This window comes from Chelonoidis abingdonii, chromosome 1 (assembly GCF_003597395.2).
Source record: "Chelonoidis abingdonii isolate Lonesome George chromosome 1, CheloAbing_2.0, whole genome shotgun sequence".
Taxonomy (NCBI): Eukaryota; Metazoa; Chordata; order Testudines; family Testudinidae; genus Chelonoidis; species Chelonoidis abingdonii.
This window is the reverse complement of record NC_133769.1, coordinates 226,885,658-226,908,386: the sequence shown is the minus strand read 5'-3', so window position 1 is coordinate 226,908,386 and position 22,729 is coordinate 226,885,658. Positions and strand designations below refer to the sequence as shown.

Genomic DNA, 22,729 nt, shown 5'->3' with positions numbered 1-22,729 from the left:
AGCATCTCATCTCGCCATTCTCCTTTTATTCAAAGATTTTAAGTTTCCTTATAGCAGCCTTTCTTAAATGTTTTGAAGGAGAGTGACAGCAGCCTTCCTGCTAAGCAACAAAGTTAGTAGTGGGAGAACACAGGGCACTCTGTGGTATTTCTGTGAAACAAGGCCCTGGGAGAACTCCAGGGGTGGAGGGGTATTTCTGCTGTGGCAGCACAGGTAGCATCTGTCTGCCTCAAAGGGCCCAACTTTAGAATCCATCAAGTTCCAAAGCGAGGCTCAGGGCAGCAACTGAACCACCTAAAGCTATGACAAGTATTTGTTTTGCAGTGCTGTTGAACACAGGAGCCCCAGTCACGGGCTGGGCACTGAAGAAGCACAACAAAAAGATGGTTATAGGTTCTTACGTGTCCCTAAACCTCTGACTACCTGATGCCGGGGCAGGGACTGGCTCACCTGATGATTACCTGTTCTGGTCATTGCCTCTGAGGTGCCTAGCATTGGAAGAAAGGCTGCTGGGCTAGCTGGACCTTTGCTCTGACCCAATATGGCCGTTCTTTCATTCCCTGCTCGGCTTACAACTCAAGGAACCAAAGTGTTGTGCGGGCTGGTCCTGCCACAGTGTGGGAGCACCACGGGCCAAGAACTGCCAGCTGCGGGGCTACTACCTAGGCTGGGGGGGCGCAGTAGGGCGCCAGGCTTTGTTTGCTGTTTAATTACTGCCCAGTGTCCCACGACCTGTGGACCGCAGCGAAGTGAGGCAGAGACCCCCCTTCCCCGCCTCCAGGTTTGGCCTCTGCGGGCCGCCTGCAGCCCCGCCTGGCCCCCGGAAGCCGCCGCGGTTGCGCTCCCCCAGAGTGGGCTGGGCGGCGCTGGCGGGTCCCTCCCCCTGCGCTCCCACAGCCCGCCGCACACCGCGCACACAGGCTCGGACGGCAGCAGCAGCAGCGGCCGCCGCCACCAGGCATGGCACAGGGCTCCGCCTCGCCATGGCAGCAGCAGCGCGACACAGCACCCTGGACTTCCTGCTCAGCGCCCCAGGTCAGCTCGCCCGCCGCGCTCCCCATTGCTAGCGCCCCGAGCGGCGGCTGGTGCTCCGCCGCTGGCCAGTCAGGCAGCGGGCAGGGGGAGCTCCTGGCTGCAGGCCCTCCGGCAGCTCCTGCCGCCCATGCGAGCGCTTCCCTGCTCAAATCCTTGCGCTCCTTCCTTCCAGATATCCCCCACCCTGCACCCCCCTTCTTCTAGGCACGCAGCTGATTCCCTCCGTGCAGGCATCCGGCTGCCCTCCCTCCGGCGTGTAGGTTGCTCCCCCCCTCCTGCAAGTCTCCCGTGGGCTCCCCTCCCCCATGTTGTAGGCCCCCCCCTGTCGTAGCCCCCCTCAGGCATGCAGCTCTCCCTGCCCTTTCTGTATGCAATTGCCTTCTCGCTTCAGGAGTGCAGGTTCCCCCTGCCCTGCATCTCCCCGTACGTGCGGAGCTCCCCCGCCTCCCCCCAGGCATGCAGATGCGTCCGCCACTCCGGGCGCGCAGCTCTTCTCATGCCTCGCCATGCAACCCCTTTCCTGTCCGTCTCCGTACAATTCACTTCTCCGACCGGTAGGGGAAAAAAAATACAAAGTCCGCTCGGCATCGGCGGCCTGCCTAGCAACGCATCTAGTGCAGCTCTGCTTCGCCAGCCTAGATGCAAGTGTTAGTGCAAATAAGTGGATTGTCGCTTAAAATTGTGTGCGCCAGGGGGAAGGATGTTGCTGCTATTAAGCATTTCTTTGGCGCGTGCATAACCTTTTTCTGTCCTTGGCTGGGTGACTGTCTCGTGGCGAGGTTATTTTTATTTTTCTGCATTTATCCTGGTGGGAAATGGGATCTGGCCAAGGTAATGCTTGGCCTAGTGTGGAAATAGAGCGAGGCAAAATGAAGTATTTGTGTTTGGGAGGGTTGGAGGGAAATACAACAATATGATATGGAGAGAGGAAACAAGGAAGTGCTCGGATTTCAGAGACCTGGTTTGGAAATGTGCTTTGTCGGCCTCTTGCAAAGGACAGGGGTAGCTAAGCTAGAAAAGACTCAGGTTTTGTTTTTAATTGTTTATCCTTTTGTTAAGGTGCTATAGGAAGGGAGTTGGTGAGGATGTGCATTCATGGCTTACATGCTGTGATTTAGCATGAAGACTTCAGTCTGTGAGATTGACTTATGCATGTACTTGTCTATTGGACCATATGAATTGGAGCTGTAAACTCACTGAACATTAAATCTCACCAAATGAGGGTCATTCCATCCTCATCGTATCCACTCACGATACTCCACACCTGAATGTAGCCATTATATGAACAACATACTCTCATATGTCAATATCTGTACTTTGACCCATTAACCTTTTACACCTCCAGTTGGGGATATTGCAGATTATGTATTCCTTATGCCATCATCTTAAACCGAATTTTACACCCCTTGATAATCTGTACGTTATTCCCTGATAACCAGAAACTTCTACAATTTAAACTCTGTACCGTTCACTTTTTTTAACACCTTAACATTTTAAAATCTGTTCTTATTAAAAACTAGATATTTTTGTTAAAAACCTCCTATCCATATTAGACTTTCTGAGGTTGCCTTGGGGAGGAGACATTACTGTAAAATGGGATGTCCTGAAAATCTGACCTGTGGCATTTTATTATGTAGTCTATTATGACTTGTCAGCGAAATGCTAAAAGTAGCATTTTTCTCTTATTTAAAATGGGGCAATAGGAATTTTTGAGGTAACATGCTGATTTTTTTCTGGGTCAACACAAAGTAGGGGGACGCACATCCAACATAATTTATTATAATTTTATAAGCTATCTCTGAATTTCTTATCAGGTGCTGGTGTGCAGAATTTCTGGCAGTAAGTAGTGATAAAAGTGAGCTCGGATCAGATTTTAACTACTGACTGCAGCCACAGACTGGTCAGTTGCATGATGGGACGGCAGGTTCCAGCCAAAACTCAATAAAAGTATTAATTTTATTTGGTAAGTTAGATAGGTGATACATTTCACTTTTGGAGAGCATTGTAGTAAACTTTGAGTGCCAGTCAAAGTCTGTAGATTGAAATTGATAGCTTCGTAAGGAGGCAAGTAAACACTTGATTACTTTGCTAGTTATTAATTACTCTGACAATACTTATTTTAAATAATTTTTTTTAGTTGTTGTTGAATGCACTCTTTTTTACTCCTGGGGGAATTCTGCACCACTGCACATGCACATAATTTATGTCCCTTGCGGTTTTCTTTGCTTTCCCGCAGAAAAACGACTTTCTGACTGGAAAGCAAAGGGAAGCCACAAGAGTGGTCATGCGACCCTCCCCAGAAGTATGTTGCAGGGCAGCCATCAGAGAGGTAGGGGATGGGGATGGGGAAGACCTGGGTGGTGGCTCCTATCCTGCGCTGGGCTCAGCTGATAATCCCAGCTGGGCTGAGGAGGATGGGACCCCCTCTTCCCCTGCACTGCATCCAGGGCTGGATAAGACCCACCCTCAGATGCAGGAAGCTCTGCACACTTACCCCCACCCCCTATTTCCTGCATCCATCGCTAGGGGAGGAGGGATCCATGTACAGGGAGCTGCTCCCCCATCCACCCAACCCCAGTGCATCCAGATCCCAATCCCCTCGTACCCCAGACCCTCCTGCTGAGCCTCATTCCCTGACTTGAAACTCTAACAATGAGCCCCACTCCCTCTTCACCTGGACCACCCCAACGAGCCACCCACACCCAGATCCCCACCTCACTGAACCCCAGCCAGTTGCACCTGAATCCCCACTCCAGTGAGCCCCAGTCCCCCAGCATCTGGACCCCTCACTGAGCCCCCCACATCCAGATGCCCCTGCCGAGCTCTATACCCCCCCACACACCCAGACCCCCAACCACATTCAGCTGGACCCCCCCCACAGAGTCCCATTACCATTGCCCCCACAACCCCCTCCACCCACCAACAAGCCCGTGTGCATCCAGCTCCCCCCTACACCTGGATCCCTGAGCCACCTGCACCCAGATTGCGCCACACAGAACCCTCTCAACCCACACCTGGATCCCTCACACACTAAGCCTCTCCATGCTTGGATCCTGCCTGCCCACACATGGTGCACATGGCTTGGAGGGGCAGAGCCCTGGGGTGTTTCTGCAGGCCCGGTCTTTGAGCTGTGTGTGGATTGGATGTAGCCTCACTGCTGAGTCTGTGTCGGAGGGGGTGCTGCACAGTGATCTCCCACATCTGTGCAGTTAATGGCCTGTCTCCCCAATGCCATGCTGGAATATCCACATTTATTTAACAAATATAATTTGCAAAATTTTGCACTGAGTTTTTATTTTTTTGGTGCAGAATGCCCCTAGGAGTACTTTTTCCAGGCTGTTTGGGTTTGGGACAGGCATTCCCCTGTGTTAAACAAATCCTTTTTAGGAATTCTGTTTCAGTGAAGATAACATAGATTCTAGAAGCTTCAGTGCAGGATGATACATTTTTTAGTGAACCATTGAGAACCAAAAGGATATCACAGAAGGGAAAATAATTGTAAAAATTTGTGTACTTAACAACATATTCTGTCCTCAATACTTTTCTATGCCCCCCCCCCTTTAGTTAATGGAGGCAATGTTTTCAGGTGTTACATCTGCCTTATTGTGTCTTTAAAATCCTACTTTCCTATTGTTTTTACAACACTTTTCTCTTTCCAGCTAGTGTGTGTGAAGTACTCACCTTAACAACAAAAGGGGAAGTTGACTAAACAGGGAAGAGTTATCCAGTACATCAGTGAATGAGGAAAACTACTTTTACTCTTGTGTGTTTCTGGAGGTGAACAGTCTTTGAAGAGGAGTGAGTCTCTTTTCCCCAGATGACAGTGTCCTCAACTCAAGTTGTGGGTTTTTTTTATATTGAATTTCACCTCTAATATAGTAGTGGCCCAAAACAAAATATTGGTATGATTTCTGTAGTGAAACCAGTATATATAATCTATAGAAATAAGTTTTGGATATAAAGGCTGAATCAAAGGTTATTAACTAGCTTGTTTTTTATCTCCTATATGGGCAGTACAGTTGTTGAACAGAAAAATAACAGCTGCAGCTAGCAGTGTTGCAGGTTGATGGTAAAGTGCTCTGGAATGTTATGAAACTGCTAACAAACTGTTGATGTATCTTTGAACAGTTCTTGTTTGTTAGAGTAATGTGTGTTATCTATATGCCTTACCTTTCTCTGCCATGGGACAGCAACTGGAGAGTCTTGTTTTAGTATATAACTTTTCAAATGTCTCCTACTCCCAAATACCAACTATATCATTCCAGGCTATTGAATGATATTGTGGTTTAGGAAACGTTAATGTATGGTAATATATTTAGTCATGACTCTCTGTGAATGGACAGTTTATATAAAAGTAAGAAGACCTTGTGATACCTAATTATATCTAGTACTTTTAGTAGGTGAAATATAGACAATATAAAGCAGATGATTAAAAAGTATACTTAAGTTTCTTTCCTCTGGATACAAGCTAGACTGGGCTTTTTTATAGCAGCCTATGGGGGATTTAGGCATTGTAGCACCTACTGGAAGTCCTAATCCTGAGTTAGGCACCCAGGCCCGCTATGCAATGTATGGAGAGAGAGGGCCTAAGAAAGAGATTAATAAAAGCCAACATGTTCAGTGGGGAGCCACCTAAACTCAGCATTTCCTATTGACTAGGAGAGGAGGAGTATTGTGTAAGTTCCTCCTCTCAAAGAGAGTTAGGTAACTAACTCCAGGCCAGAGGGAGACATCTCCCTCCACTCAAGGTTCACAGTTGTGAATCCTCTCATAGAGTTAGGTGTCTTAACAGGGTCAGCCTTCTCTGCTTAGTGATCTCAGGACTTGGGCGACTGTGCACGAGCCTAGCTGTTGAAATGTAGGTGCCTCAGGGACTCTAAACTATGGAAACTTTGATCCCTAAAGTGCCTGTGTGCCTACAGGATTAAGCAGTAGCCAAAAGGATTTTTATGAATTCCAATGGTATCTAAATGTTGGTATGTAAAAGGTGGCATTTACAAAACTCCTGTCAGCTACTGTAGGACCAAAGTTTCCCCCCTGTGAATCCCACACTTAATATTTGCCTAACTCCCTTAGGCATTTATGAAAATCTGATTGTGTAAGCCTATGCATAACTTTACACACTATGTAAAGCACATGTATAGATCTTCATAGGATTGAGGTCATAGAGATTTAAACAATAAAGTAGTAGCTACCTGTTGAACCAGCAGTTCATAAACTCTCTGTTGAATGAACACTTGCATTTATTTGGCAGACCAGTGCTTCCTCCATCTAGCTTCTCCTGTACCTCACACATTGCAAAAGACAAACCTGATCTCCATCTTTCCCAGCCTTAATTTGAAATGGGAGGGATATGATTTTGTGTTTAAAACTCTTGAGTGGGAGGGGAGGGGAGAGGAGGGGAGCGATGGATCATTCAGTTGAAATACCTGTCAAGCCCTGTCAGCAAGAACATGCAAAGTCTCCATCCTCCCACCCGCCTGTGGGATCATGACATAACAATTAGCTAGTCCTCTAAAGCGTCATCTAGGAAAAACAAGGAATTCAAGACTTCATGGTTATCTAGGCTGACTTCCTGTATAATATAAGTCTGGTAAATCCTGGACCACAAAAATATCCGGGCTCCCAAGTGGCAGAAAACATACCACATCCCTTGGTAAAGGGTTGGCAAGAGCGATACTGTACTTTAGAGCTTTGGTAGAGAACCTGGCTGTAGACTAGGTTAACTAATTCAAGAACTGTGAAGTTAAATATGGTGGTGGTTGAAGCTTGTTAGATTGCGGGCCAGGTGAAGTATTTTATTTTCTTCTTTCAGAGGGGTAGCCGTGTTAGTCTGGATCTGTAAAAGCAGCAGAGAATCCTGTGGCACCTTATAGACTAACAGAAGTTTTGGAGCGTGAGCTTTCGTGGGTGAAGACCTGCGTCTGACGAAGTGGGTATTCACCCACGAAAGCTCACACTCCAAAACTTCTGTTAGTCTATAAGGTGCCACAGGATTCTCTGCTATTTTCTTCTTGTCTCTCTATTTGGCACATCTTGGATTCTTTTCTGTACACAAATCTGTGTTTATTGGGTGCTCTTTATGGACTTGTTATCTGCCACACTTACCTGTATTAGTTATTTTAAACAATTTGAGGGGGGGGGAAGGTACTGTATTAGCATCTTCATTGCCTTTGATGTTTTATAATTTCCTCTTTCTGTTCTTTTAATGGGTTTTTCTTTTCCTTCTTGCTGGGTGAAAGACCCACAGAAACAGGACTAAGTGTCTGTGGGGGAGGAAGAGTGAAACTAACTCCACATAGTCAAATTATCACAGGGTATGTTTACACTATGGGGTTATTCCAATTTTACATAAACCGGTTTTGTAAAACAGATTGTATAAAGTCAAGTGCACGCAGCCACACTAAGCACATTAATTCGGTGGTGTACGTCCATGTACCGAGGCTAGCGTCGATTTCCGGAGCGTTGCACTGTGGGTAGCTATCCTATTGTTCCTACAGTCTCCCCCGCCCACTGGAATTCTGGGTGGAGATCCCAATGCATGATGGTGCAAAAACAGTACCGCGGGTGATTCTGGGTAAATGTCGTCACTCAATCCTTCCTCCGTGAAAGCAACGGCAGACAATCATTTCGCGCCCTTTTTCTCCTGGATTGCCCTGGCAGATCCCATAGCATGGCAGCCATGGAGCCCGTTTTGCCTTTTGTCACTGTCACCGTATGTGTACTGGATGCTGCTGACAGAGGTGTGTCAGCAGCAGCATTCATTTGCCTTTGCAAGGTAGCAGAGATGGTTACCATCCCTATTGCACCGTCTGCCATTGTAAATTGGTGATGAGATGATGGTTATCAATCATTTTGTACCGTTTGCAATTGGGAATTGGCGATGACGGTTATCAATCATTTTGTACCGTCTGCTGCCGTCATGGGTGCTCCTGGCTGGCCTCACTGAGCTCGGCCGGGGGCGCATGGACAAAAATGGGAATGACTCCCCAGGTCATTCTCTTCTTTATGTTTTGCTAAAAAATCGTCAGTCCTGCTGAATATGGGCAAGTCTACTAGAGAGCAGAGACACAGCCGCTCCGGTCCGAGCCCCGAGATCCGCAGAATTGAGCTGCATGCCATCAGGGGTGCCCCTGCAATAACCACACCCGTTCGCTTCCTCCTCCCTGCAAACCCTCCTGGGCTACCGTTGCAATGTCCCCCCATTTGTGTGAATGAAGTAATAAAGAATGCAGATAAGAAACACTGACTTTTGAGTGAAAAAATGAGGGGGAGGCCGCCTCCAGCTGCTTATGATGTCCAGCAGGACATTACAGGGTGCGGGGGAGAGGACGCAGCCTCCCGCTGCGTATGATAGCCAGGGAGTACAGCATTCTTTTATTTAGCACGACAGGGTCGGGGGTGGCGGTGGGGGGCGGGCGCTGATGGAGCTCAGGCTCCAGCTGGTATTCTGAGTCGGTTATCCAGCATTTTTGTACCGTCTGCGAGGGGGGGGGGGGGGGGGGAGGGGGGTGGCTGACGGGAGTCATCCCATTTTTGCCAGCGGCTCCCGAGCTGACCTCGCCGAGGCCAGCCGGAGCCTCCGGATGGTTTTGATGACGGTTTTTCCACCATTTTGTCCCAATGGCTGCATCAGGAAAAGGAAGGGAGGGGATGTGCTGCTGCTCATCGCCGCAGCACCGTGTCTACCAGACGCATGCAGTAGACCATCGGTGACATTGAAAAATGGCAAGAAACGATTTTTTCCTTTCTTTCACGTGGGGGGAGGGGGATAAATGACGAGATATCCTCTGACCCCCCAGACAGTGTTTTACCCATACAGCACCTGGGAGCTCAGCCAAGAATGCAATGCTTTTTGGGACGCGGGGACTGTGGGATAGCGGGATCCTCAGGTCCCCTCTCCTCCCTCATGAGCATCCATTTGATTCTTTGGCTTTCCGTTACGCTTGTCTGCAGCACTGTGCTGAGTCCCTGCTGTGCCTCTATCAGAGCCTGGAGAATTTTCAATGCTTTTCATTTAGTCTTCTGTAACGAAGCGTTGAGTAGAACGATTTGTCCCCATACAGCGATCGATCGTACTCCTGTATGGTCACATGTTGAGCTACTTTTTGGATTTGGGACTGCGATGGAACCTGTGCTGATCAGAGATCAACGCTGGGCAACAGGAAATAAAATTCAAAAGTGTGCAGGCTTTTTCCTTTTACTGGCCAGTGCATCCGAGTTTAGGTTGTGATCTGGCCTGAAAGCCCCATGGTGCCTCCCCCCCCCGCTACTTGATAGATAGTCTGCCCGGGGCCCAGTACCGTCGATTTGCGGCCACACTAACCCTAATCCGACATGGCAATACCGATTTCAGTGCTACTCCTCTCGTCAGGGAGGAGTACAGAAACCGGTTTAAAGAGCCCTTTATAGTGATATAAAGGGCCTCGTTGTATGGACGGGTGCAGGGTTAAATCGGTTTAACGCTGCTAAATTCAGTTTAAATGCGTAGTGTAAACCAGGCCAGAGTAAACAAAAGGGACTTTGCCCTCTACTCTTTTGGTTATTGTAATAATAGTAGTGGTTTTTAATTAGATGTGTTTTGTGGATTTTTAAGTTGATATCCCTTTAATGCTTCCTCCTGTTAGATATTTCTATTACATATTGTAGAAATAGATAACATTTCTTGCCTCTGAAGAAACCATGATAAACTGCTCAGGGTGGTTGTGACAGGGTGCTGAGTGAGAAGCACTTGATCAGCCCCTGCCACTCCAGGCTCAATCAAGGGGAATGGATTGGGGCTTGTTGCCAGTGTCTGCCTGCTAAGGAGCAGCACCTGCCAGCCTCATTAACCAGGGCTATAAATGAGGGCCTCCCTCCCAGGGAGGGAGGCCAGGCACACAGGGAGGTGGCAGCCAGGAGCCTTCTGGTCTGTTGCTGCTCAGGCCTGCACTTGGCAAAGCTGGCTGAGAAACCTCTGTGTAGGTGGAAAGTGGTGGTGGAAAAACAACTGTAAATAAAGAACACTGGTGTTAGATCAAGCTGAGGCATCTTGACTGATTGAAGAAGGCAACAGGGGCCGAAACCAGAGAGGCCCAGCATGTGCCGTGCTACAGTGGTAAACTGCTTCATCAGTCCAGGTTTTCTGCAGTTAGCAGCGGAGCTCAGCCCCAACTGCTGTAAAGCGCTATGCTCCTACCTAGTGCATCTTCCCGCCCCCAGTTGCTCTCATTCAGGAAATCTAGTCAAGTGTCATTGGTCCATTCCTCCTCTGCAGTCCAACAGACAGCCTGCCTTCATTCCAGGATTCAGCAGCCCATTTACAACACTGGAAGTACTAGACATGACAAATACTAATCATGTTGCTTAATGCACTTCTGGAAAGCTCTTGGGTAGTATGGCTTAAGAATCTGACAAGAATAATAATAGAGCTGGTGTTGGATGAACAGACATATCAAAGTCCTGAATCAAACATCTTTGTCTTCTAGTTCTATTTAATATTTTTGGATGAAAGAGTGTCATAAACAGATAGTAGAAGTTAATAGAACAGAAGTACTTTATATCTCTTTTGACTGTAAAGGGGTAACAAGTTCGGTAAGCCTGGCTGTCACCTGACCACAGGACCAATCAGGGGACAGGATACTTTCAAATCTTGAGGGAGGGAAGTTTCTGTGTGTGCTGTTAGTTTTTGGTGGTGGTTCTCTCTTGGTTCTGAGAATGACCAGATATGCAACCAGGTTTCTCTCCAGTCTTCCTGATATAGGTTCTTATAGATTCAAAATATTAAGTACTAGGTAGATAAGGCGAGTTAGGCTTATGTTTGTTTTCCCTTATTTGCAAATGTGTATTTGACTGGAAGAAGTTCAAATTTGTATTTTGTTGAAAGGATTTTAATTTGTACTTGTATACTTAGGCTGGGAGGGTATTCCCAGTGTCTATAGCTGAAAGACCCTGTACCTATTCCATTTTAAATTTACAAAGATAATTTTTACTGTTTCCTTCTTTAATTAAAAACTTTTCTTGTTTAAGAACTTTTTTTTTTTTTTATTCTGATGAGACCCCAGGGACTGGTCTGGATCCCACCAGGGAATTGATGGGGAGAAAGGAGGGAATAGAGGGAAGAGAGGTTAATTCCTCTCTTGTTAGGATTACTTTCTGTCTTAGGGAGAGTCTGGGAGGGGGAAAGAGAACGAGGGAGGAAGGTGAATTTTCCTCTCTGTTTTTAGATTCAAGGAGTTTGAATCACAGTAATCTTCCAGGGGAAGCCTGGGAGAGGCAACGGTGGGGGAAAGGGTTTACTTTCCTTGTGTTAAGATCCAGAGGGTCTGGGTCTTGGGGGTCCCCGGGCAATGTTTTGAGGGGACCAAAGTGTACCAGGCACTGGAATTCCTGGTTGGTGGCAGCACTACAAGATCTAAGCTGGTAATTAAGCTTAGAGGAATTCATGCTGGTACCCCGTCTTTTGGACGCTAAGATTCAGAGTGGGGAATTATACCATGACAAAGGGCCAGGTGACATTATGTAAAATGTGAACAGTTTTGGTGTGCTAATAGCTATAATAAAATAGTGGGCCGGATCCTCAGCTGCTGTGACTAGACGTGGATCTAAAGAAGTCAGTGGAGGGGAGCTATTCTATCTACCAATAGAGATGAGCTTGGAAAAACATACTGCTTCTTAGGAAAACCTGCATGAAACGTTCATTCTTTTTTATCAGCTATAGTTAAAAGTGGCAGTCAAGAAGAAGCAAATATCTTCTATTAAATCTGTTAAGCTTGTGGAGTGGAGCGGAGCTTCATTCAAGCACACTACTACCAGGAAAGTGTTTCTTGGGGCAATCGCATGCAGAGTTTACCATGCACACAATTATTTTATAAATTTGTACTAATTAATTTACAAGCATACTGAGGGAATTTTTTTTCTTTGGTCAATCAGTGAATTTCAGGCACTTAAAAGGAAGTAAGATGTATTCTCTTCCTCATGCATTGGGATTTGTAAGTAACATCCCAGGCATGTGTACATCAGTACATTCTCCAGTGTTGGTATTGGAGAACTTGAAATACTAAGTGGACTCAAAATGTAGGCTTTCCTTACCATCTGCTGTTTGGTCTTTTGCCGTAGGAGTTCATTAAATATCTTGCTTCTTCCCACAGCAAGATGTTAATTGAACCAAACACAAATACCATTCATATGGTCCTAAATGGGGAAATGCCCATTATAAGGCTAAGTGTGTAAAGCATAAAAGGATAATGTCACTCAGTGGGTTAGCCTAAAATGTGACCTATCTTTTCCTTAACTGTTTGCAAAGTCTGTACAAAGTTCTCTCTGTAGTTAAAAAGGCAGCCAAGTAAGAATTGGGAACCCTATAATAATGAGTGTGTGTGTGGGGATGGGGGAGAAATGATAAAAACATTCATACTTCAGTTTTGAAGTGTTAGTGAGCTTATTAATGCTAAACAAGCAGAGAAGGGGAAATGATTTTAAAATACCTACTGTTATGATTGGAAGCCCATAAGCAGTACTTGCTACTCTGTTGGTTCTGCAGCATCCATTAGCTGCTATTCCCAGAACATTGCTGGCATTATGAAGCTGTTGTACAAACAATAATGGTTAGCTGTAATAGGATGCTATGTAAATTGAAGTCCATTTTTTTAAATGTTATACTTCAGCTTCACTCAAATTGTAGGAGAAACAATTTTTTTTTCTTTTACAAGCCATCCTCTTTTTTATACTTTTTAGACTGTAAGTCTAAGACTAATTTAAATAAAATAAAAAATTAAATAAAATAAAAACCAAACTTGCCCAATAGTCTACTGTATTGTCTACGTAAAAATAATTGACGACAATAATAATCTCTTGTGTTTTTATGTAAAGAGCCTATTTCCACTACAGGCAAGTCTTATCTTAGGTGGGGGTTTCAGTCCCACTGCCCTTTAAATGCCCCCCAACCCCTGCCCAGCCGCTGGAACTGCGGGCGGGGTTTAAAGGGCTCCTCCAGGCCCTTTAGTTTGCCACAGGGCCTACCAGCCACCTCTGCAGCTGTGAGCCCACTGGGTGATTTAAAGGCCCTGGGACTCCCAGCCACAGCTGGTGCTCCAGGACCTTTAAATCTTGAGGCCACTCCTCCCCACTCCAGCCATACGCGTAAAGTTGAAATTGCGTATGTTAAATGCGCGTAAGTTGTGAGAGACCTGTATTATGATGATGATGTACTATTTGGTGATTACTCCCTCTATAGCCAAGCTAATGATTCGAATGTATCTGATGGCAGCAAAACAGACTTCTTTGAGGAAGAAACTTGATCTGAAAAGTTCTGAGACTGGTTATTTCCTTAAAGTACTACCACTAATTAGAACAATAATTGAAAGAAATTAAAATATAATCTCCAGTCTTAAAACTCAGGATGACTTTGTTTTTTCCCCCCACTAGGGTTTGTTCGTCTCTCCTCTTCCCCACCCCAAGACTACGTTTGCAGAGCCCCAGTGGTGGGACTGCTAATGTAGACAGTTAATCACTGGCATTTTAACCACCATGTTGCGTATTCCTGCTCTGAGGAGTTTTGGATGACGCAGTGGACAAAGGGCTAGTGGGTGCCTAGGTCTCAGTATGCTAATGCTAGGAGTGGCAGAGCTGAACCACTGGAAGAATTTTGCCAAAACAGCCTACTGTAGATACTGCTGAAGTGACTTTGGAACTACTGATGTTTTTCCATGGCATCTGCAGTCTGTGTCAAGACTGTGGAGAAGATGTTACAATCTACAGTCACTTGGATGGAGTGCTGCCTGTTGACTCATAAGTATTGCTTGCTTACAAAAGGTTGGCTAATGGTGATGGAGTGGGGGAAAGGGAGGATGGGAAGGATGCACTGTTGCAGCTTGCCTAGGTTCAGTCATCCCAGTGTAAACTACAGTAGTGGCAATTCTCTTGTGTAGATGCAGCTAGAGAGAAACTGAGTTGTAGTCAGTTTCACTCATTGCAGGGATAACTTTCTCTGGTGCAATGGAGCAGGAGTGAATTCTCCTACAGCCTTGGGAGCCAGTGTTTTGTTCTGTTGTTTCCATACTCTCCTCCAGGATTTGCCTTCCAAGGAGTTGCTGAAAGTATGTGTGAAACTTGATTTCAGATTACAGGCACTCTCTTTTTGTCTTGACTTGTTTTTGTTTTCTAACAGTGAGTATATGTTTACACTGCAACTTCCCTCTGCCCCTCAAGTAGCAAGTCTCAGAGACTGAATCAACTGCTTCGGTCTTGCACTGTGAGCTAAAAATAACAGTGTAGACATTCCTGTCCTATAGTGCTATCCCAAATCAGTTGACTCACCTTGTTACTTCCCTGCCACTGAGAGAGACTTTCTGGTGCTAAACTGGGTGTCAACTTCCTGTCACACCAGTCTGTTAGCCACCAACCAACCTCCTGTACTCCTTCGCTTTGCCAGGTCAACTTTTAGGTGTACCCCAACTCCCGCCCACTTGAAGAGTGTTCCCCTGTCACTGGACACTCACAGAAATTACCAAGTTTGCAGTCTCCAAAGACACATTGTACACACCAGCCTCTTTGGTTCAGGTGAGGCTTCACATTTTATTTAATATTACTGAGATGAGTTTATAATAAAACCAAGAATAAGTTTATTAATAAGAGCAGAGCTTCGAGTGGTACTGAGTAAGGATAGTGGAAAAAGAATTGGTTACAAATAAAACAAAAGTATAATATGCTTCTAAGAGAGTAAACTTAACTTTAGCCACGTTATAATCATTTGTCTCAAATAGTTTCTCGCCCTCAAAATCCTTCTGAAAAGCTTGCTGACTTTTCAATTAAATCAGGATCCAGACTTCTCTTTTTATGAATCACCTCCCTCCATGAAGGTTTCAGATAAGATGTCTTTCTCCTCATATTTCCCAAGTTTATTGTCTTAGTTTCCAGAATCAGGATGACATCCTGAGGTTCAGATTCCCCCTTGTTGGTTTCACATCCCTCTGTCACCTGTTTTTCCTGCTGCCTTCATATGCAAGTAAAACTTCCTTTGTGTTGTTTCACAATGCTTACTTTGCATTAGAGGCAACTATCCTCCTTCCAATCTGGAATAAAACCTCTCTCTCTTTTTAGCATAATATTAGTAAGTATCCATAATTTCCCATAGATTTCACAATGATATTAATGACCAGTTTGTCACTGGCTTTCATTTAATCTCGCACAACATTTTTTATAGACAGAAACTGTGACAGCAATATGTTAAGTATAATGAGTTTTTCAGGCCTGATAGGTGTAGTTGATATAGAGTAGTGAACCACCAATGGGGCTCTGTATGTTGCACCTCTTCCTTGCCATTGACTCAGTAGGATTAGCCACTGGCTGTAGCCATCGATTCTAAGTCCTCATAACCTGTGGACTAAGGGGCACCTGTCCCCCTCCTTAATAGCCAGACTTCCCCAGGCGTTGCTTCACACTTGTCTGGGTCACCCTGAACAGCAAAGAGTTCTGTCACCCCTGAAGGCGTGAAACCATCACCCAGAGTCTTCCGCGCACCTAGTGGAGTTCTGGGTTCCAGCTACTTCCTAGTTGTACTAGTGACTCACTGCTCCTAGCAGATCTTGGGCTACAACACTTTCTAGGTTTTAAAGAAGTGAGCTGTAGCTCACGAAAGCTCATGCTGCGATAAATTTGTTAGTCTCTAAAGTGCCACAAGTACTCCTGTTCTTTTAGCACTTTCTAGCTATGCCTCGGTTTCCTGCTCTAAGTGGAGCTCTGGCCTACAGCATCTCTTAGCTATACCAGAATCTTGCCCCTCCCTCCGGTCTTCCTGCTGTCAATGGAATACTAGCCAACAGCATTTCCTTTTTTTTTTTTTTAGCACACGTCTTCGCTCAACCTGCCTCTTCTGCTGCTTTCTTTCTTTTATTTCCTTTACCCTAAATAAGCAGGAACAAACGAAAACTCTAACCTTGTGCTTTTCTCCCTCACTTCTGAATCTGTTATGGTCTGCTTAGCAAGTGTTTGGCATGTGAACCTCAGCTCTCTGATATAGGCATGCAACTCCTGACTACGCCGTGATGTTTTCTCGAGACATCCAAAACTGTAGGTTGCAGTGTAACCCCTCTGCCTCAGTGTGAAAGAGAGATGCTGGTGCTAAACTCAGCAGGCCATGTTATGCTCCTTATTTATACCCGTGTAACTCTCTTATGTACAGTAGGGTTATACCAGGGTAGCTGGGTGACAAACGGTGACAAACAGAATGACAATCTTTCTGTTCAAAGTACAAAAAGGATTAGAATCCAGCTCCCCTTTGTGTTGTGTTGGCATTGGAATACAAAGAATACTAGAAATCAATAAAAACTTATTTTATTTTAAGTCAAGTGTAACCCTGAGTAGACATGTAGTAGATATGCTGAATGTGATGCCTTTTCACATTACATTCTGAAAAGTGACGACTGCTTTAAGCAGAGTGGATACAAATCAGTGAACAGATTTTGTATTTAAATACATTTTTCTTTTTAAAAATAAACCTGTCAAATTAAACTTGAAATTATGACAGCTTACATTAATGCCTACATTTAGTATAATCTTTTAACCCTTTAAATAAATATGCACTGGATATTAAGGAGGGGAAAAGTACTTTCAGTTTCTATTGGACAGAAAATCTTTTGCCTCTGGTTGCACAAGCACCACCCTCTAGGCTTCTGCAGTCCTCGTTCTCTCTGTACAGGTAGTGATAGGCACATGCCAATGCCCGAATCCTTGGAGCGATCTCTGCCATGTTCAGTCCCATATCCACTGGACACTACACAGTTACCAGATCTGCCAATCACAAAGGAACAGCACTTGCCAGGTTGTTAGTTTCAGCTCAGGATCAGCATTTTGCTTAACATCACAGATAGAGGTATATTGAAAACAAGAATAAGTTTATTATCAAAGATTCAAGTAATAGTGAGTAAGAATAGTGGAAAGAAATGCATTCATCTTAAACAAAATCATTAGATGCTTTCTAGAAACTAAATTCAACCAAAAGGTTAACCTCCTGTCAAAAATGCTTGTCTCACCCAAAGTCTGCAGCCAAGGTTGGCTGAGACCCCTACTTTCATGAATGCAAACATGCTGACTTTATTTCATAGGTGCTGGATACCAGGGTATCTTCTTTGCCTTCTAGAAATATTCCCCCCCAAGGTTTCATTGTCTTTACTCCTAGACAGGATACTCTCCATGGCTTGCTTTTTTCCTGCGGGCTCCTTTCCTGTGGAAATCACATCTCTTTGCTAACATTTGACTTTGTATGTAAATTGGCAACCATTGTGTTAGCTAGCAATGCTTAATTTATATTCCCACAGAGAGATGCACATTTCTTACCTCCTGTCTGTTCCTCGTCTGAGGCATGTCACCTTTTGATGACCTACTTTTTACCTTATGTGCTTAAGAACATAATTTTCTGGTACAGATACATAACTCCTTTCATAGTACATGTACATACGTTTCACAATGACATTTATGACCAGTGTGATACTGGCTTTTTGAAACCTCACATGACATGCTTTGATGAGCTAGAATGTGCACACCAGATCTGAGATTTGTGTAACCCCTCTCTACACCCATTTCAGTTGGGTTTAAGAGATTGTTGGGTCACATGCATATTCCAACAGTAATAAAAAAAAATCTGAATAAATGTATACTTAAACTATATAACTACTTAAATAAATGTGTATAGATAGTGCATCCACTTAATTAACCAAAAAAAAAAAAAGTACCGGATTTTGGTACTTGATTGCATATCAATGAGTTTTAATTGTTATATCAGCCAATGAGAATGAACCAATATTTGTTTCCCTAAACAAAATACGATTGCAGCATGAGATTAAAATCGAGGTGCCTTAAATCATTAAAATCAGCAAGCAGGAAACTTTGCTTTCATCAGTGATGTTAATCAATTCATCTTGGCTTTAAGTAATTATGTGATAAGTCCTTGGTCTTGCCCTTAGGTACACTGTATCTTGGAAAAGGAATTAAGTAGTTAATATCTTGCAGTATTTTATTTTCCAAGACACAGAGGTTGACAGCACAGTGGCATGACTTAAATACTCAACTACCAGTGCGTGAAAAAGTTATTGGATGCCTACTAGCAGAAGGCCTGAATCTGATAGGCAAAGGTAGATATGAAAGATGAGGGAAGCCCAACAGCCGTATATGGGGGATCAATAACGTTCGAAGAAGGCCAGAACTCCTGCTGCCTTGGATTCTGGGAGGGAGGAGTTACTTGAGGCTTCATCTCTCAGCATCTGGGTAATAGGTGTTTGAAATTCAATCCTTCCCTAGCTGCTAGAGGAAAGCAGCTTTCTGTCTCTATGTTTTGCATTGCCTCATTGCTGCTGAAAGAATGAATGGAGGGTTTCTGTTATTGAATCCCTCCCTCGGAACTGTTAGTTGCAAGGGAGAGAGCGTGGGTGTCTGCTAGGGTATTATTTTCTCGTCCCTCCCTTGTGAAGGGATAACTCTGCACCAGGCTAATCTTTCTTCCCATGCCTCTCTTTTACTGGGACGTAGCCAGTGTCTGCCTGTGATGCTGCTGGGTTGTTTTCCCAAAGATCAGTAGCTTGAAACTGATGTGATTCTTGATAATGTCACAGATGTCAGTAGAGTTCTGAATAGCAGCAGGGAAACTGGTCAGTCTCATTTAATTTCACTCTGCTGCTACTTGGCAAACTTAAGGATGGCAAAAGGGACTGGAGCCATCTGTGAACCCAGAAAACACATTGCTTTGTCTTACATTTGAATAGTTTATCATTTTAGCCAGAAGGACTATGTCATAAACAGACAGTGAAGGGTTAATGTCTCTTTTATCTGTAAAGGGTTAACAAGCTCAGTGAACCTGGCTGACACCTGACCAAAGGACCAATAGGGGGACAAGATACTTTCAAATCTTGATGGAGGGAAGTCTTTGTGCTGTTTGTTTTGTTCTTTGTTCTCTCTTGGAGCTAAGAGGGGCCAGACGTGCAACCACATCAGTCTCCATTCTTTCTAACACAGTCTCTCATGTTCATAATAGTAAGTACTAACTAGTTAAAAGGCGGATTAGTTTTATGTTTGTTTTCTTTATTTGAAAATGTGTATTTTGGTGGAAGGATATTTTACCTCTGTTTGCTGTAACTTGTACTTAGGCTAGGGGGGATGGAGTCCCTCTAGTCTATATAAGCTGAAGACCCTGTAAACATTTTCCATCTTGGTTTTACAGAGATAATTTTTACTTTTTTCTTTCTTTAATTAAAAGATTTTTTCCTTGTGTAAGACCCAAGGGAATTGGGTCTGAACTCACCAGGGATTGGTGGGGGGAAAGGAGGAGGGGGGTTAATTCCTCTCTGTTTTAGGATCCAAGGAGTTTGGATCAGTGTACCTCTCAGGGTAACCCAGGGAGGGGGAAGGAAGGGGAATGGTTTATCTCTCTCTGTTTTAAGACCCAAGGGATTTGGGTCTTGGGTTCCCCAGGGAAGGTTTTTGGGGGACAGGAAGTGTACCAAAACACTATGTTTTTGGTTGGTGGCAGCGCTATCAGATCTAAGCTAGGAATTAAGTTTAGAGGGGTACATGCAGGTCCCCACTTTCTGGACGCTAACGTTCAAAGTGGGAATAATACCTTGACACTTACATTTGGATAGTTTATCATTTTAGCCAGAAGGACTAATAAACTTTTTTTTAATGGAAGATTAGATTCTGTAGAAATAGCTGGCCTAAGACCTCATGCTTGCTGGGAAAAGCTTTCCATTTACCATTGCTGTGTAGTTTTTGCATGGTGGTGTGGTGTGTTCAACCCAGGCCGTACTTGAAGAACTGGTCTGCATGCAAACTGTTGCTGAAAAAGCAATCAGCTGTTCTAATTACAGCTGGTTGGGTGGCAAAAGAGCCCTTTCTTTATTTCTGTCAATATCAAACTTTTGGAAAATCTCTATTTTTATTTGCACCCTTTTGTTTTGGTGCAAGTCTCTGTGAGCATTGTCTGTGAAAGAAGTGGTATATCACTGTGCCACTGCGCTCTCTCTCTCTGTCTTTCAGCTATCTTGCAAGAAGTACGCCTTTTATGGAATTAGCATGCCAAATTCTGACAGGCATGATTAGTGTCTTTAAGCCTCTTTTCCCTCCTGGCTTAATTGAAAAACATTCTTTGATTAGTTGGAAGTATTTCCTAAAATGGTCCCAGCTCCCCAGCAGTGCTGAAGGGACCTAAAAGTTGCTTGGTTAAACTAAGCAAAACCATAAAATACTTAACACAATAAGAAACAACTTGTATGTGTGTGTGTTAATTGCATTAGGGCAACTGTTAAGTAGGAGTCATCAAAAATAGAAAAGGAATGGAGCAAGGTCATTGAATTCCAATGAGCAAGGAATATTATTTGTGCTGTGCACAAGCCAGGAAAAGTGCTTCTCATATTGAGGAAATGTAGTTAGGCTCTGTGAGTCAAGCAGCTGTTTTGGAGATTGATTTATCATCTCTGACAAGTGAGGCTAATGCATGTTTATGCAACTAAAAATCAAAGCAGATACTGAAGTGTGACCTTTGTTTGTGTTTCAAACTTTGAAACAAATGGCCCGCCCTTCCCAAATAGCTTAAATCTCAACCACTCTGAAAGTATTTTAAATCTGGCTTTGGGATAGATAGACTTTATATTGGACTGAAGATTTTTTAGTGATGACCAGTTACAAAAAACATCGTATGGGCTGGTGACTCTTGGGTCTGATTTGATTTGTCTGTCTGCGCTGGCCCTGATCCTTCAAGGAGCACTGTGATGGTGAACTCTAATGCTCACCCAGAGCACCCTTGCGGGATGATGGCTTTAGATGGTTAAACTCCTCAAGTCAGGGAGTATGTCTTCCTTGTGTCCTCCTGAGCTCCCAGTGCTTCACAAATAAAAACATGGGTGTGACTTCAGATGAGCAGGAGTCCAGAGGCCAATAAATACACCCCATACAAAAGGAAGAGGTTTTTTTAGTATTTAATGCCAAAATTGAGACATTTTGTAGCCAAATAGACCAACTCAAAGCAAGGTTTAGGCAGTTAATGTCCAAGCAACATGGTAGTAAAAATACCAGCACCTTGTCTAAGCGAGTGTTCCCACTATTAGAGGTGCACCAGTGGTCTCAACAATAGGTCCCTAGCCCCACCTCCCGTAGACAAAATGCCCAGATTTAGGTACATTATTTGGGCACTGCACTACTATTTCCCATGTTTTAAATAACACCAATAGTACACTAGATTCTTTGACTTGGTATTCTGTCGACTTAGCACTGTCCACGTGGGGACTTAAGTTAGCATAGCTACACTGCTCATGGGCATGCATTTTTCACACCCCAGAGGGATCTAGGTTTTGCAGACCTAACTTTCTAGCGTAGATCAGGCCTAAGTCTCCTCACCTTAATTTGCAACCCTGGCTTTCTCTGTCCTACATTATCCAGTTTAGCTTCTAAACTTGTTGGGGGAATGACCATATTTCTCATCTGTAAAGAGCCATGCAAACTATGGTACTATATAACAGGGGTTCTCAAACTGGGGGTCGGGACCCCTTGGGGTCGCAAGGTTATTACGTGGGGGGTCGTGAGCTGTCAACTGTTGTAGAATCAGCAATGATCTGTATGCTCTGTATAACCTGTATGCTCAAATGGTCTGTTACACTCCCCGCACCCCCCATCTCCTCTCCCTCTTTGAATACCTGTGAAGTGTCTTTCCCCCACCCTCCCTCCTGGAATGCTTGTGGGATGAATGGGCTGGTTGAACAGCTGGAAGATCAGAAGCGCTCCTAGATGTCTGGGGCTCTAATTAGGCAGCACTCACACACCCAATGGATGGACACTGGCTGAGGTGGAGTGTGACCAACCAGATGCAGCCAAGTCATCTCTAGTGCAGGCCATGAGGAGCTGATCCTTAAAAGGGGAAGAGGCTGTGTGCTCAGGAGTACACTCACAAGCTTGTACCTCCTGTGGAGGCCCTTCGCGGGACCCACTGTTGCATTCCATCCTGCCTCGGGAAGACTTACCTTCAGTGCACCATCCATCACTGTGCTGTGGGACACTTACCTTGAAGGATCCTGACATCTCCAGTGCCATGCCTTTCCTGGGAGCATGAGTATGCGAGTGTGAGTGTGATACCCTCCCCCCTGCCTTCTTTTGAGCTTAGCTATCAATATAATAAACATGCTGCTTTCCGCAAACTCTGGTGGTCATTAGTCCTCCTTAAGCTTACTAGCTGACCCAATTTCGGATAACATCAGCCTCCACCCCAAATCCCGCTTTGCCTCCAGCATTTATATAGTGTTAAATATAAAAAAAAGTGTTTTTAATTTATAAGGGGGGTTGCAGTCAGAGGTTTGCCATGTGAAAGGGGTCACCAGTAAAAAAAAGTTTGAGATCCACTGATGTATAACCAATGCTTATACAGCTATGCAGTTGTTAAGAATGGGAAGTAAAAAATGGGCTATCCAGTTGAAACTTCATGGGGGATTTAGATAGAATGGAATTTCCTCAGGATACTGGGATTATGGTTTCTAACAGACTTTACATTCTGCTTTTACTATGTTTAATTATAGGCTGTGGGGTGGGGGGCTGGCTACCAGTTTCTCAGTACACAGTCATATTCATATAGGTTTGAAACATTTTAATCCACAATGACTGTTCTTGTGGCAGAAGTTTGCAATTCATCTTGTTTAAAATGAAGTTTTTGTCTTTGAAGCCAAACAGAAATATGTGTCCT

The 22,729-nt window shown here is 44.4% G+C and overlaps 1 protein-coding gene across 1 annotated transcript in view; it reads left to right on the top strand.

Moving 5' to 3' along the window:
- The first annotated feature begins 800 nt into the window (after positions 1–800).
- SMS (spermine synthase) overlaps positions 801–22,729 on the top strand; it is a 74,082-nt gene continuing 52,153 nt past the window's right edge. Inside the window, exon 1 of the mRNA XM_032781220.2 lies at positions 801–1,035. Within this exon, the coding sequence (XP_032637111.1) occupies positions 984–1,035 (52 nt within the window). The 5' untranslated portion in view covers positions 801–983. The remainder of the gene's footprint in view (positions 1,036–22,729) is intronic.